At 38.3% G+C, this 15,517-nt stretch overlaps 1 protein-coding gene across 1 annotated transcript in view; it reads left to right on the top strand.

Annotated features, from left to right (window-relative positions):
• Positions 1 to 15,517, top strand: part of LOC105560180 (venom dipeptidyl peptidase 4) — a 193,630-nt gene that overhangs the window by 33,323 nt on the left and 144,790 nt on the right. Inside the window, exons 2-3 of the mRNA XM_012009057.1 lie at positions 7,387 to 7,481; positions 14,550 to 14,624. Coding sequence (XP_011864447.1) covers positions 7,387 to 7,481; positions 14,550 to 14,624 — 170 coding nt within the window. The remainder of the gene's footprint in view (positions 1 to 7,386; positions 7,482 to 14,549; positions 14,625 to 15,517) is intronic.

The raw sequence follows: 15,517 nt of genomic DNA, 5'->3' as shown, positions 1-15,517 counted from the left end.
GGGCAGGGCAAAGACGACGATTTTCGATAATTAATTACTCGTTAACTATTGCGAAAATTGCAAATGGTTCAGGACTTTTCTGTTCATCTCGATCCGTTCTACCTTCTCACGAGCTCTGGTACAAATGTTATGACTCACCCTGTATAAATAATTAATCCAAATAATTTAATACCGTAAGTCCGTTGCGAAACGTTTCTTTCTGCGTCGCGTTAAGAATCTCAAATGGAATCGCTTGTTAATTACTCAAGTTCCTCAATAGTTTCGTTTGCATTTCTCCGTTTCGGCCTATTTCTTGCGGGATACGCGCTGCCGGTGGAGGATAAATCGTAAACGTCACGTCCCACCCCGGCCGTCGCGGGCGCGATGAAATCCCAGAAGACGACGTCGGGTCTGTTTCAGCCATCCGGATGACGTCGCCCCGTAATGGGCGAATACCTCGTTGCGAGGCACAATCCCGCGTGAGATACGATGGCGTCTCGTTAACGCGTTATCCTCCGTGAGAAATCGGTCGAACCCTCGCTGTTACGTTCACCCAAATGTACATCACTTCCCGCGTGCCGCCGTTTTATCCGGGAAACAAGTGACACGAAAAGAAACCGAGAGCATTCGCACCCATAGAAAAAGTTTCCGGATTCATTGCTATACATATAATGTTACACTCGAATGTATCGTAAAATAGGATCGATACAGTGCCAATTATATTTATTGCAGAGAAAGGAATATTTTAATATTAAATGAAAGATGCTAAAATTTAGAATAAAATGATAGTATCGTCTTTTGTCGAATATCGCGGTGCCAAGATGGAGGGAAAATTTATTCTAAACACAAGAATGCAATATAAGTTACTCTTGTCTCAATATAGTAAGTCAATCTTTTTTAATTCGATAGAGGAGAATAAGAATTATTGATTTTATTTTGATATTGTCTTATTTTGATACTAAACGAGATTGTGAGAAATATAAATGCGCCAAGAATATTTTTTGTCTCGGTAACAGAAATCCTTTCTGAGAGTACGAGTCGAATAGAAATTAGTACCTATTGTTGGTTTTCGTGACTTTACGAGTAATTTTATATTTCAACCGAAATCGCGAGCAATTGTTTTATCACTCGGGCACATTGGTTTAAGCAATTAATTAATTTCAACAAGTCAACTGATAATTTAGACAACCAACTTTTAACGGCAACTAATTTTGGCAAGCGTAAAATGTTAATCGTGAGGATATCGGGGGTTTCATAAATTCTAGTGAAAAAATTTTCACGTATTGCTATTTGTTTGAAATCGTTGATGAAAATCCAATGCCACGCTATTGATGCGACAAAGCAGCGTTCATTTATAATTTTAATGCGCCTCCATACGACGACCAATAAAGTTACGTGTTTGTTAATCCGTCATTATTAATTCGAACTACAAAAGCAAGTTTATTTCACATAGTGCCGTACGCAAGAAATTGAAAATAGCCCCGCAATAATAGGGTATTTGGCTATGTAGTTGTCTGAAACAACTGAATTCAATTGCACGTAAAACCCAAATTAACGCTCCACGTGCATTAAAATTAACAAAAGAGATAAAGCCAAGCTAAATATTATAAATGGAAAATACGTATAAATTTTATACATACACATATGTATACGTGTGTATAATTAATTACCGTTAGACATTTTTTTTATCATAATTGTCCATAACATTATACATAAAAATATTACATACAATATTATTTTAAAAATTACAACAAAAATATCATATTTCTTGATATTACAGCAGAATCCTGCAATATCGCTAAGCATATTATTTTTCCATTTATTAAAATTACAATTCAACATTGAAAGATAAAATCGGGCACCTTTTTATTTATTTTATTTGTGACATTATTTAATTCGAAAAAATTGCACCAGCGATATATTGAAATTCTCTAAACACGTTATTGCGGAAGGGAAAAGAAACAAATGTTTGGTCTGACACTTGAAAGTAATCGATTATTTGAGTTATAAACTACTTTGGACATTTTGCATCGTAACTTTATCATTTTCGTCGTTCTGACATTCACAATGCCTTCGGCTTCTTGCGGTTGACGAGGCTGTTTCTGTGAACGCTTGTCCTCCTTTACGAATAACGTAAAGGCGAACGAGCGGTGTCGCATTAAAATATCTCTACGGAATATCTGACACTTGTCGATCTGAAGTTTATACAAAAAAAAATGTAATAATCTTTACATGTACAAGTGTTACTTTGAGCTTTGTCGATTTTAGAGAACAATTACTGCACGCAAACGTACAAAAGTGATATTAAAGTGTATACGTCGCTATTATCGGAGGATAACTGTGTAAGTAACGAAAATTTTCACTCAAACGTATCCACATCGTTGGGAAACTTTGTTAATTAATCTGCCTCTGATATATAACGTCCTGTTTTAATTCTCATGGCGCCATATTGCCAAACACGTGCTCTCTCTCTCTCTCTCTCTCTCTCTCTCTCTCTCTCTCTCTCTCTCTCTCTCTCTCTCTCTCTGACATTTTAAGTCCATAAAATGAATAAATTAAACATATATGAATAAGAATAGAGAAAAGTGTCATTTACAGTTCTCGAAGGCGATCGTATTTTCGTTTGTATCGGCAATCACATTCTGAGGATTCAAGTGTTCACTTCTCCACAACTAGATTCTTTCAAAAAATCTACTAATGAAATCACAGAATTCCTGGATGCATTAAAATTTGTTCTACACATATTTCACGTTTAATAATGTCATTTACAAGCAAACTTTCGGATGCCCCACGAGTTCTCTCTTATCTCCCCATAGTTTCCGACATTGTTTCACAAGACTTTGAAAGAATTGCTTTAAGAAAACTATTGACGATCAAGTTACTTGCTCGATAATAAATAATTACGTTACTAAATGGCTTGAACACACAGTTTTATTGGCGTGAAATTTTCTAACTATACTTTTTACTGTCGTCAACTGCATAATTTTGTTCTGCACTTTCCCGAAACGTAACATTTTTAGATGTGACTTATTTGACGATTTTTCTCAACCCGTTTCGTTCGTAACGGGTTTCAACCTTCTTCGCTCACTAAGGAAATTCGCTGCAATTGAGTTTACTTTGATTTACGTTTGCTTGGAAAATATCCGAAGATGCATATGTCATAAATCCGATAGCTTGCCGCGAATCGTAGAGATGGAACAATTTTCTGGTTCGTTTCGTTTACTTGTCATACAGGAGAGTAAATTAATACATATTCGAATAATCCGTTTTCATGCGCGAACCTACTTGACGAGGTTCTCGAGGTTCACGGCGGGAAATTTCCTATCGTCAAAAAGCCGACTCCACCGCCAGACCACACGCTGATGTAGTTCACTGTGTTGAGTCGGGACTGTATTCGTTCCGCGATACGTGCTACCCCTTGTTTGTCGGTCGAGCGAGCAAGCAGCGGTTGAGTGAAACGAAGTTTACACCGCAGCGTACAGAGCTATCGCATTAAAAGGGGGGGATGCGTTTGTTTAACATTATGAAAGGAGATCGTTTTGCTCTTTTAATTATTATCGCAATTACATCTCTCGCCCCTGTTTTTAGACAAACATTGGCGCAATTGTGAAACTTATTGCGCAACATGCGTATATAAAATATTTTCCGTCAGAAAAAATAAGCTTTGTGAACGATCAGCTCTGTTGCTTATCATATTTGAACTCGTTCTCAAGACATTCCGTACCATTTTTTCGCTTTATAACACTCCACTTCTCCACAACTTTTTCGGAAAAGGCGTGGCTTGTCAAGTCGAAACAAAATCACCCTTTAAGGTTATTTTTATCCGGACTGATATTTACCTTTGCGTTGACCTGAATTTTAAAAAAATCAACAATTCGCTGGTGACATTACGCAAAAATGCTGCAAGACCATGACTTGCATGGCTCGAAATGACTTTTCATTTTTAACGTTTAATCGACAAGCTTACAAGTTTTAAAAGCAGGGGAGAGTTGGTTAAATTTGTTTTTAAAATCCTACGCTCTCCTTGTATTTCATATCTTTAATTTTATAAATTAGAGAGTATTTACATAAAACACGTAAAATAACAGTTGGTGAAATAAAATAAATAAAATAGACAGCACGAAATAGAGCACAACGTTCTTTGAATAATAAATTACACAAGCAGAGAACTCTCTCTTAACATTTCCTGAAAGTCATGTATTCGTGGGACAACACGACATTTCGAAGAATTTTATGGAAGTTATTTGAAAGTTTATCTTACATCTTTTACTAGTAATTATACTTAGTATACATTTTATTAAAATCATAATCGTGGGACAATATGGCATTTTGAAGAGCTTTTGAGAGTTTTTCAAATTTGCGTCCTGAAGAATTGAAATTTGAAAAACTCTTATGGTTTTTAAAATGCCGTGAAACTCTATACTCCGAAAATTATGTAGATACTCGTGGGAGAACATGACATTTTGAAGACTCTTATGACAGTTTTTTGAAATTTCACCATACTTTTTATTAATAATTATATTTACAATTAGTATACGTTTACCAATAAAATGTATGGTAAAATTTAAAAAAAACTCTCAAAAAGTTCTTAAAAAATTCTCGCGACATTAAAATTAAATTAATGCAATTGAAATAAGCTTGTTAAATTGATTCTATATTTTTCAAGGGAAACTTTTAGTATTCCGCGTTTTGTGTATAAATTTATTTGACGATTTTCAATAATTGAATTTCTGTATTGCATAATATTCGTACACGGAGAGAAATTTCTTTTAAAATTGATCCTGAAAGACATGTAATCGTGGAACGACATGGCATGTCGGAGAATTTTATGAGACTTTTTTGAAATTTTACCATACATTTTACTAGTAACTATAGCGCGCGTTTTGTTGTTTCTATAGAAACTGCGCTTTGCGTGCGCAGTTTGTAGTTGAGCATTGTATATTTTCAAGAATTTGTATACATGCAAAGAAGGTATTACGTACGCAATGTCACTTTATAATAAAAGATAATTCATAACTCACTGATATGATTCGCAATAGCAGAGTTGTATGTACATCGTTAACTGTATACGTTACTGTAAAAATACAAATATGTATACGATTATTATAGAATAAGTATGTAAAATCGAAATTATTTTATTAAATATACTTTATATTTTATATTTTTCAAAATAGGTATTTATTAAAATAATTATAGAATACTCAAAAAATGTTTTCCTTACAAACTCACAAAATTTTATACTGTCGCTTTGTGACACTCGAATCCTCGTTCGAATCATTTGAATCAATAAAACAAAAACACAGAACAGATGCTTTATTTTGCACAAGTAGCAAATAATATAAAAATGTAAAACACTCACCTCACGATTGATCTGCCGTCGCCCGATGCTTCCGAAGCCTCCTCCTCCTCTTAGATTTCCTTGTGGCACTCGCACAATAATCACCGAAAATCATCGATCGCGCGAAATTTCCGGCACTCCCGTACGCGATGTGAAATACCGCGAAACGCACGCGGTGCGTAAACGAGATGTAATCGCGACAAATTACCACGGTTTACGTTCATATCTTACAATTAGATTAGTTAGCCTCGTGAAATCTACGTTGATAAAAGCCGCGGCTTGAACGTGAAAATCACTTTTCATTACAAGTTGTAATATTTAGTCGACGAACGTTACTTATTAATAATAAACGTGCACAAATCAATAGCGTTTTATTCCCAAATTCATCGCGATCGCGTCTTGGAAACCGATAACGCAAAAGTAATACGGCACACGGAGCGACTCTCGCTACTGCCTACCGGCTCGACGTTCGGCGAGCGAGTGATATCGCGGCGACCTTCAGGCACACGATGGCACGCAAAAACATTGTACGTCACCGCGCCGAGTGAAAAACAACAAAAAACGTTGAGAATTCGTTGTCCCGCCTATAAAATGGAAAATTCCGTACTTAATATTTTACATTAATTTGTTCCGTGACTGTTACTACGTTTTGTGTATCATTCTGCGGACTTATTGGTACCGATTAAATAAACGATTAATTCTGTTCAATCGAGAAAATGTATCGGAACAAAAATCATTGTTACTTAAATTCTAACTACTAAGATTAGAGATTTTACCTCAATAGTTGGTGTATACAATTCTAAATTTTAAATCTTCATTTACTATGAAATTTAAAAGAGAAGTGAAGCACACCGCGCTTCGAGAAAACATATATTACGCATGCATTATATTGCTATGTTGCTGTAATATTACATTGTAATATTTCTGGAGGCGAACATTTTACCGTTGCTGCAAGATTGCTGTGCTGTATGGGTTAATTCCGTCTCCTAATTTATCGACACTGATCGAGTTCGCCAGCGGCTTTAGGACTTCCTTAAGCACCGCCGGAAATTAATCGTTGTTGGTTTCGCATGAGTCGTTGCATTATTGATTTCTTGGATAATCGGAGGACGATTTTCGTAGGATACGTTGCTTCGTTATTCTTCTAACTCTCGGCGGTGCGTGTTTAGCGTCATTTCCCATGTTTCCTCCCCTGCCTCTTCACTGCTCTTTCGCCCATGTCTTCCTCCCTGCCCCATTCTTTGTCTTCTCCGCTACCTTTCTGCTGTCCCGATAACGATAAAAATATTTCTTACTCATGGTCCATCGCAACTTAACTCGACGCTTCTTATTCCGTGGATTCTTACGATGCCAGTCTCGCCAAGATTGATGAAACGGCGTACTGTTGGTTCGCGAAAATCGATTTTCGAGAATGACGAGCTCTCCGAAATTCACTCGTCCATCTCTCCCTCGCTCCCCCTGCTACCGTTTCTGAAGAAAGCTGCACGCGCGAGCAAGACGCACAAAGGCGCGCGAGCGATGTGGAATTAATCAATCATCATCCTCGGACCGAGTTGCAGCTACGACTGTTTCCAGAAATCTCGTTTAACAAAAAGTGAACATTTTTAAGGGACTTTTCGTGAAAGGGAGAGGAAAACGAGGCGAGCGTCCACGGAGATTATTTGCACTCTGTCGATTAACAAAGTTATTAATCTATTGCGACTGCGATACACGCTTTAGATTTTACCAGATTGAGAAGCGATCGTTTCGCAATCGGGATGATTTTATTCAGTTCTAACTGTCTTTAAATGGACGAATCTTGTAATGCACTTCGGGGTAGCAACTGATTGTTTTTTAATGCCCCGGAATAAACATAAAAGCGCGCGGAGAACTCGGTATAATTCGTTAAAGCTCGCGACGGAATGAGATTCCGCGCGAAAAAAAGGCGCTTAACGCGCGCGTGGATTTAACCACGACGGCGCGGTGCCGCGGTGCGCGAAATAACGAGACACACGATAGGGATATTACACCGCGTCGCGGTGTATTAATTTAAAATTCAATTCCCCGCTAACGTGTCCCTCTTGTTACAGGAGACGAGATCCTCTACCGTGACGAGATAGGAAATTTGTTGATCTACAATGTCAGCTCGGCCGCATCCAAGATCCTGTTGGACTTCAGCAATCCCGTAAGTTTTCTTCAAAACTTCCGGCGCGCACATTGCACGAAAGTTCTCGCGGGGGACTTGGAAGTTTGCATGAAATCCGGGGAGCGCTTGTTCGAGAAATTCTACCCGTAATGAATCTCAGAATTATCAGTTATTTTACCTGGGTTATCGCATCCCCTTTCTACCTCTCCACTAATAATATTAGTATTAGATATTGACGTGAGTTACAAGGGAAGTAGTTACGGTACGGTGTAGCTTGGATCTTGACATTTTTCATCAAAGATACGGGATAAATTTTCAACGGATTCGGCGAAGAGATACAAGTTATATTTCTTAAATTCCTCTTTTTAGATGTAGATACAAGATGCACTGAATTATTTTTCTGGAGAAAAGTATAGATGGTGACTTTGTCTGTAACTACATCTGTATTGGTGTCTTTAGAAAAAAGATACTAAGCTCTGATTGCCACTTGCCGCACAGAAGAAAAGCAAGTGTCAGATCAACTCTTGTATACTCGAGTCAACGTTCATTGTTTTTATGTACGCAACAATCGAGAATCTTCTTAGAAGCATTTAATAATCTTACAGTATTATTTAAATACTATAATTGTCAGTTCAAAAATACGTATAATTATTTTGACAGTGAAACCATTTTAATTATTCTGATCTTCGATTTGAAAGTCTGCCATTTTCTATCCAATATCGTTTCCTTTTTATTCAAGAAAATTATTCTCAAATAAAAAGCGTATGTTCTTCTCAATTGAATTACATAAAATTGCTTTATTCAAGCAAGTTTTTCGTCCTTTAACGCGATATAATCTCATTTCAAGATTTTTACGTTGAGACTAAACATATTTTCAAAAGAAGAATATTCTTTTTTTCTGTGTAATTACTATTTAAATTGTAATTGTAAATTGTGCGGTAAAATTTCAAAAAGCTCTTTCTTCGAAATGCCATGTTGTTCCATTACATGATTTTCAGGATCAATGTTAACTTTTTTCCATCAAGGATACCGATACAAGATAAATTTTCAGTGAAGAGATACAGATACAAGTTACATTCCTTGAATTCCGATTTAGATACAAGATGCACCGAGCTATTTTTCCGGAGAAAGATACAGATACATATAGTATCTGTTTATCTGTAACTACATCTTATCAAAAAAGTTAGCGAGCTCTGCGGTAGAGCGCGCTAAATTATTTATATTAAATCCAAGTGGAAGAGCAATACTGACATCGAATGAACGAAGAAAACAATATACAATGTTAATTACACCGCGTATCAATATACCATTAATAACTTAAAATACGAAATGTGTCGCTGCGTTATCGCTGGTAATCAATTATTGTAAAATGTGTACCTGGCGCGAAGCTGGTCCAGAAGTGCGTGCGCCTACATTTTTGCGCGTACGCGCGATTATAGTCGCGTGTGCATGCGATTAAATAGAAATCGCTGCACGAATTGTCCGTGTACAAATTAATTGTCAGGGCCCGCGCCGCACCGTCGCGTCGCGCTTCACTTCCGAAATCGCAGATAACGACCGAGAGAGCACCATATCTCGCCCTGTACCTCTCTCCCCGGTCTTCTTCCACTCCCCTCCCATTTTAATTCATATTCTCGCGCGTGATCAATTAAATCGGCCGGGCTCTATCGCGAGCGCGCGCGCGTGTACACAATGTTATTGTACGTATAAAAGCGGAAGCCGCGCGTGCGGTTCGAATGCGAAAGCGGACAGCGGAGAGTAATCGGAAAGAGGGACCGAAATTATTTCGCAACCCGGGGGGAACGAGAGGACGTACAGTGCGATGCGCACGCCGTTACTCTCGTTACGACACTCGCCGTCGAAGAGATCGCCGCAACGGTAATTGCTTGTTATCTTTCACGTTCTGACGCGCGTGCCGTGCGATCTATCGTCGGCGATTCTCATTCGTACACGCGCGCAGATATCCAGCCGGCTATCGTTGGAAAATGATTCATTATGACGTCTGTAACGCGACGTCTGTCTCCGCGAAATTTAACATTGCGAGATGTCTCCTCGGAGGAAAATCTCTGCCGGGACACGTCGCATGCGATCGTGGGACAACGTGGCGTTTTGTAGAACTTTATGAGAGTTTCTTGAAATTTAATTAGTAATTGTACTTAGTATACTTTTTATTGGTAAAATGTATGGGAAAGTTTCAAAAAACTTGCACAAAAGTACCCGAAATGCCGCGTTGTCCCACGGTCACGTAATGTTCAGGATAAATTTTAACAGGAAATTCTCTCCGTCTATTTGTCGTGCGCGCTCTGATATATGGCGGCTATGTTATTACTTCGACATTCCTTTAATTTAAAAGATTTATAGATTTATACGCTCAGTTGTGTATGTCTCTGCGTTTCTACGCGGAAAGAATTTTCTCTTAAAATTTATCCTGAAAGTCGTGTAATTGTGATATTTCGAAGAACTAGTAGAATGTATGGTAAAGTTTCACAAAACTCTCATAAAATTCTTCCACGTTGTTCCACGATTACATGATTTTCAGGGTAAATTTTAAGAAAAAATTCTCTCCGCGCATCACTGCTGGGAGTTTTGTCAAATTTTACCATACATTTTACTAGTAGAATGTGTGGTAAGATTTCGAAAACTCTCATAAAATTCTTCCACGTTGTTCGACGATTACATGATTTTCAGGGTAAATTTTAAGAGAGATCTCTCCGTATACGTTGAAAGCTTGACTGAAAGTATTGTAAGAAACAGAGGTGAAGTTGTAAACCGGAAACCATTTTAAAGAAAGGCAAGGATTGTTGTGAGTAAAAATTAAGAAATTATTTGAGTGTTTCCTCAACGAGTCGAAAATGACGAAAGTTTTGCATACAATTAGAAATCGTAGAATTCTTACTCGTTGCTTTTCGTAATAACAATTCGTTGTAAAGTGCTGCGATTTAGTGTTTTCCATCCCGACAAAAGGAGAGAATCCGTTTGATTCCGTGCAGATTGTCTCCGCCTTAACAAATAGCGGACGAGCACGGTGTCCGTATTGTTTCAAATAAAATTCCATCCCCCTCGTCGGGGACGCCGTCGCCGTAATCAGCGCGCGCGGGGAGGTAAAGGTGATTCTTTTAATTAAGCGAGCCGAAGAGGGGGGACGCGCTAAAGAAAAATTGCAACGGCTAACCGGCGCGATGCTCCGGAACTTAATTTTTATCGTCAAACTTGCGTGCCTCTTTCTTACCTCTCTCGAGTTAAATGAGGTCTCTCGCGCGTTTGCCGCACCAGTCGAAATCTTGAGGGAGTGTTTCGAACGCGGTCCGAGTCCTCGCGATGCCGACGAGGAGAGCAGCCTCGTCGGGACGCTCTCCTTGTTAGTCTGAAAGCTATTAGGGAGTTTATGACCCGTATACCTTCACTCGTGCATATATATATATATCTATATATATCGTGTATATACGTATATATATCGAGGGCCGTCTTTGAGTGAGTACATTTGGACAATTGCATCCGGCGAGCCTACTTGCCGTTTCGGTGCGAGCGCATTTCAAGTGAATTATGTATAGGAGGTTCACCGATTCAATTATCCAAATGCGCCGGCTCAAAGACCGCCTTTGAGAGCTGAGGGAGTCTTCTCTCGCGAGACAATAAGCGAAATATTAAGAATACTCGGGCGAATTGCAGAAATTAGTTTCTTTTTTTACGCGCGGAGCGGAGAGGAATATAATATATTAACGTGCGCGCGCGCGTTTATTTCCCGTATCGTTTCCCCGCGGTATCTATTTCCGATATCGATTTTTCGAGAAAAAAAAATGACAACGATAAAATTTCATCCGCGCGCGTTAATGTCTTCCCCCCCCCCCTCCCCACCTCTCCAGTGAGAAAACGCGAACTCTGAATTGCGCGGTTGTGTAAAGTTGCTTTTTATTTCACGACCGGTATGAAAATTTTACATGTTTAAAAGTAACAAGTTTATTAGGTATGTGTCAAGCTGTCCCAGCAGAATACTTTAATATTAGTTCGGAAAGTTGCTAATAGAATCGTAACTTTTGCCACGTAACATGATAAAACTGTCAGCGTCACTTTGTCTCCATGCCAATATTATATATATATGTGTATATATATTTCTGTTTTCGAGGTCCTTTTTTTGTTCTCAAAAATTTCCTGAGAAGCATATGTAGCTGCATGAAGGTATCAGTGAAAGTACCAGTTGAAACAATCAAAACTGTATTTATTTCACCACCATATTTCGGCGCGGTCTGCTACTGCGCTGTATAAACTAATTTATTGACATATTTAATGAAAGTTTGACACAAATAATTAATTACATGGATTCTTTTAATTGTACACGCAATTCGTGTTATTTCATCTCGAAATAAAATTAATAATGCACCGGAATTGTAACAATTATTGTAGAATTTTAATTAACTAAAAGAAGCGGAGAAGAAAAACACGTTTCGTACTCTCTGTATACGACTTGAACGTGAATAAATCTATTTTCTGAAGACCATAATTCTACACGGAGAGAATTTTCCCTGAAAATCATGTAATCGTGGGACAACGTGGCATTTTGGAGAATTTTATGAGTGTTGAAATTCTACCGCAATTGTACTCGTAAAATTTCAAGAAACTCTCACCAGTAGCGATGCACGGAAAGAATTTTCTCTTGTAACTTACCCTGAAAATCATGTAATCCTGGGACAACGTGGCATTTTAAAAGGCTTCATGAGATTTTTTTGAAATTTAACCACGCATTCTACTAATAAAATGTACGGTAAAATTTCAAGAAACCCTCAGTAGTGACGTACGGGGAAAGAATTTTCTCTTAAAATTTACCCTGAAAATCATGCAGTAATCGTGGGAGAACGTGGCATTTTAAAGGACTTTATGAGAGGTTTTTGAAACTTAACCACACATTCTACTAACAAAATGTACAGTAAAATTTAAAGAAACTCTTCATTGTTCTCCTATAATTTATCCTAAAAATTATGTAATCTTGAAGCAACATGGCATTTTGAAGAATTGTATGAGAGTTGCAATTTTATGACACATTCTACTAGTAAAATATATGGTAAAATTTTATGAAACTCCCAGTAGTGATGCACGGAAAGAATTTTCTCTTATAATTTACCCTGAGAATCGTGCAATTCTGGAACAACACGGCATTTTGAAGAACTTTATGAGAATTTTTGCAATTTTACTACACATTGTACTATAAGTAAAATGTACGAGTATATGTCAGTGTAATTACTAGTAGCATGTGTGGTAAAACTTGAAAAAACGCTCGTGAAATTCTTGGAAATGCCCACGATTGCATAATTTTCAGGATAAGCTTTAAGAAAAGCTCAGAGGCCTCTCCGCTTAGAGGCCTCGAGCCCGAATTTCAATGCAACATATGCGCGTTGAATGCGAGTGGCACCAACAGTGTTTGCTGTTATCTAAATAAAATTATATAGATGATTATCTAGATAAAATTTTAGCGTTATCTTATCTTTATATAGATAATAAAAATAAGTATTATCTATATCTGCATCTTAGATGAAAGAAAGTGTTATTTTTATTAAATTATCTAAGATAACGTACAGATAATTTGGTTTAGGGCCACATAAAAATACTTAACAGTTACACTATTTAAATATGGATGGCGTTGTAGACCATGCATTTATGTGTGTGTCATATAACTTAACCTGAATATATTCTATATCCCCCCTTATAATTTAAATTTTTCTATAATTTTTTAATAACTTTTTCTACTGTGTTTACATGAAGTCTTAAAAATATTATCTGAAAATTATCTAGATGAATCATCATATAATTTTATCTTTTATCTAGATATATTCAAAACGAAATCATCTTTATCTTATCTAAGATACATTTCTATATTTTTATCTTATCTTTATCTGGCTAATTTTAAAATCATCTATGCACAACACTGAGCATCAAGACACATAGACACGATCCGTCAGTCCCGTTTGTCATGCGAATAAACTCGGTCGTATTAAAGTAATAATTGCAGTTGTCGGCCGCCAGTTACTGTTTTATTGCCACTTGGCTGTCGCGATCGCCTGCTCAAAAACGATCGTCTCGTTCCACTTCGCTTAACGATGGTCATCCCATTAGCGGGGGACCCGCGTCTCATTCAACAATCCCGCCGATTCACGTGACGCGCGCGCGTGATCGTAATTTACTTGTCGCGATTTCGACAAAGCGTTCCGGGTCGTCGCGACGCGGCGGCACAAAGCCACGGCACTTTCCGCGACCGGCCGCCGTCTCGCATTTGCAGCCCATTCCGGCGTCACTTCGCCAACGACTCGCTTTATAAGCGCAATAAGCGATAAACCCCCGTCTGCGATTTGTACCGCGCGCCGCGACCTCGCGTTCGTTGACGCCGATTACCGCGGTCTGACACGCGAGCGTGAGATTTTCGTGCTCTTCTACGAGGTTTACCGGCTCTCCTTATTACTGGAACTGGTTAATGCACCCGCCTGTTATCGCGCGACGTTGGCCTGTAAAGATAGTGGCTAAGGTCCCGTTGCATTCCACTTTTAATGAGTAACTGCCGCGTTTATATCAGCCGTCGATTGCGTCGGCGACGCCGTATCAATTCGCGGTCCAACGCTAAACACAGATGGCATACGTTGTAATAAAAGCGTATGGTACGAAGTCACGTGAATTGATAATAGTTGATAAAATATATAAATTCGTGTATTTTTACAAAAATTACCAATTTTCTACTATTGTTGCGTAAGTTTATATTTGACGAGAAATTATGAAAACTTACAAAATTGAAAGCAAGCTGCTTATTGCGTAAGGTAATAATTTTATTTATGAGATAAAAAATTCACTGACGCACGTAAATATTCGTCTTTAACCGATGATCCCGATGTTACCTACTAAAATAGTTGCAATTTTACGTGAAACTTTTTTTACAGTGTAATCTACAGTAAACGAATCTTAATTGATTCTGCTAAATCATTTAACAAATAATTCTTATTCCCATTCCACTGTGCTCTCAGTAGCTTTGTGTCCGTTGCACGTTTCACATATTTTACTCGAGCTGCGAGATCACATTTCAATTTGACGACGTTTGTTTATGAACGATTTGATGTTTTGCGCTTTCAGGATTTGCTGTCGAGCTTCGACCACCAGTTGTCCGCCGACAGGAAGTATCTGCTGCTCGCTCTCAACTACCAAAAGGTAAGGTATCGCTTTTAAACGTTTGACGAGGTGAAACGAGGGGGAAACCGCTGACCAAAATCTTGCACACCAATGCCCACTAATGCCCAGTGGACATTACTTCATCTTATTATTTTATTTTATCTTGTTTTATGTGCCTCAGCAAGGCCTAATGCCCAAAAATGCCTACACTGAGAAAAATTTTCATCGGATAAACCAATTAAATAGTGTTTTCGACGGTTAATTTTTCCGACTACGTTTCCCGATTGAATTATGGATATTCGATGAAATTTATCCGATGAAATGCAGTTACCGATGAAATCGATTGACAAACCGATCACATTTTTCATCGGATACACAATTTAATCGGATATATCCGTTTGTTATTGTGTAATTGGACTATCCGATTGTATTTAATCGGACAGCCGCAAATCTGTTACACCACAATGCCCTCAACGGTTTCCCCCTCGAGGTAAAACGATGGAGAGCGCGCGTGATCGTTACGCTGATGCGAGAAAGAAACCCATGCAGCACGCGTGTCTAAAAGACACCTTTAAGTCGTCTTTCAGACTTAAAGACGTCTTAAAGATGTGTCTTAGACACGCGTGGTCTGTGGCAAGTCCCGCGCGATAAAACGGACGTTGATTAACCGTGAAATATGACTTCATTAAAATTATTGCGAATCTTTGGCGGCGTGATAATCGCTATGCCGACGACGCGGCCTTCCTCGAAAACATATGCATGCAAATGAGGATTACAGCAGCGCGATGTAATTGTCCCCGACGCGACCTTACGAATAGGCAATTTCTGACTTTGCATGTCTGATGCCCGGGTAATAAACTCGACGTTAGACCGCGAACTTTAATATTAATATTAACGAAGGGCCCCGCTTTTTCGTCGTAATAACGATTCTC

Source organism: Vollenhovia emeryi, unplaced genomic scaffold (genome assembly GCF_000949405.1).
Source record: "Vollenhovia emeryi isolate VEMERY1.0 unplaced genomic scaffold, V.emery_V1.0 DF939240.1, whole genome shotgun sequence".
Taxonomy (NCBI): domain Eukaryota; kingdom Metazoa; phylum Arthropoda; class Insecta; order Hymenoptera; family Formicidae; genus Vollenhovia; species Vollenhovia emeryi.
The sequence above is the reverse complement of the archived record's forward strand: the minus strand, read 5'-3'. Positions and strand labels throughout refer to the sequence as shown.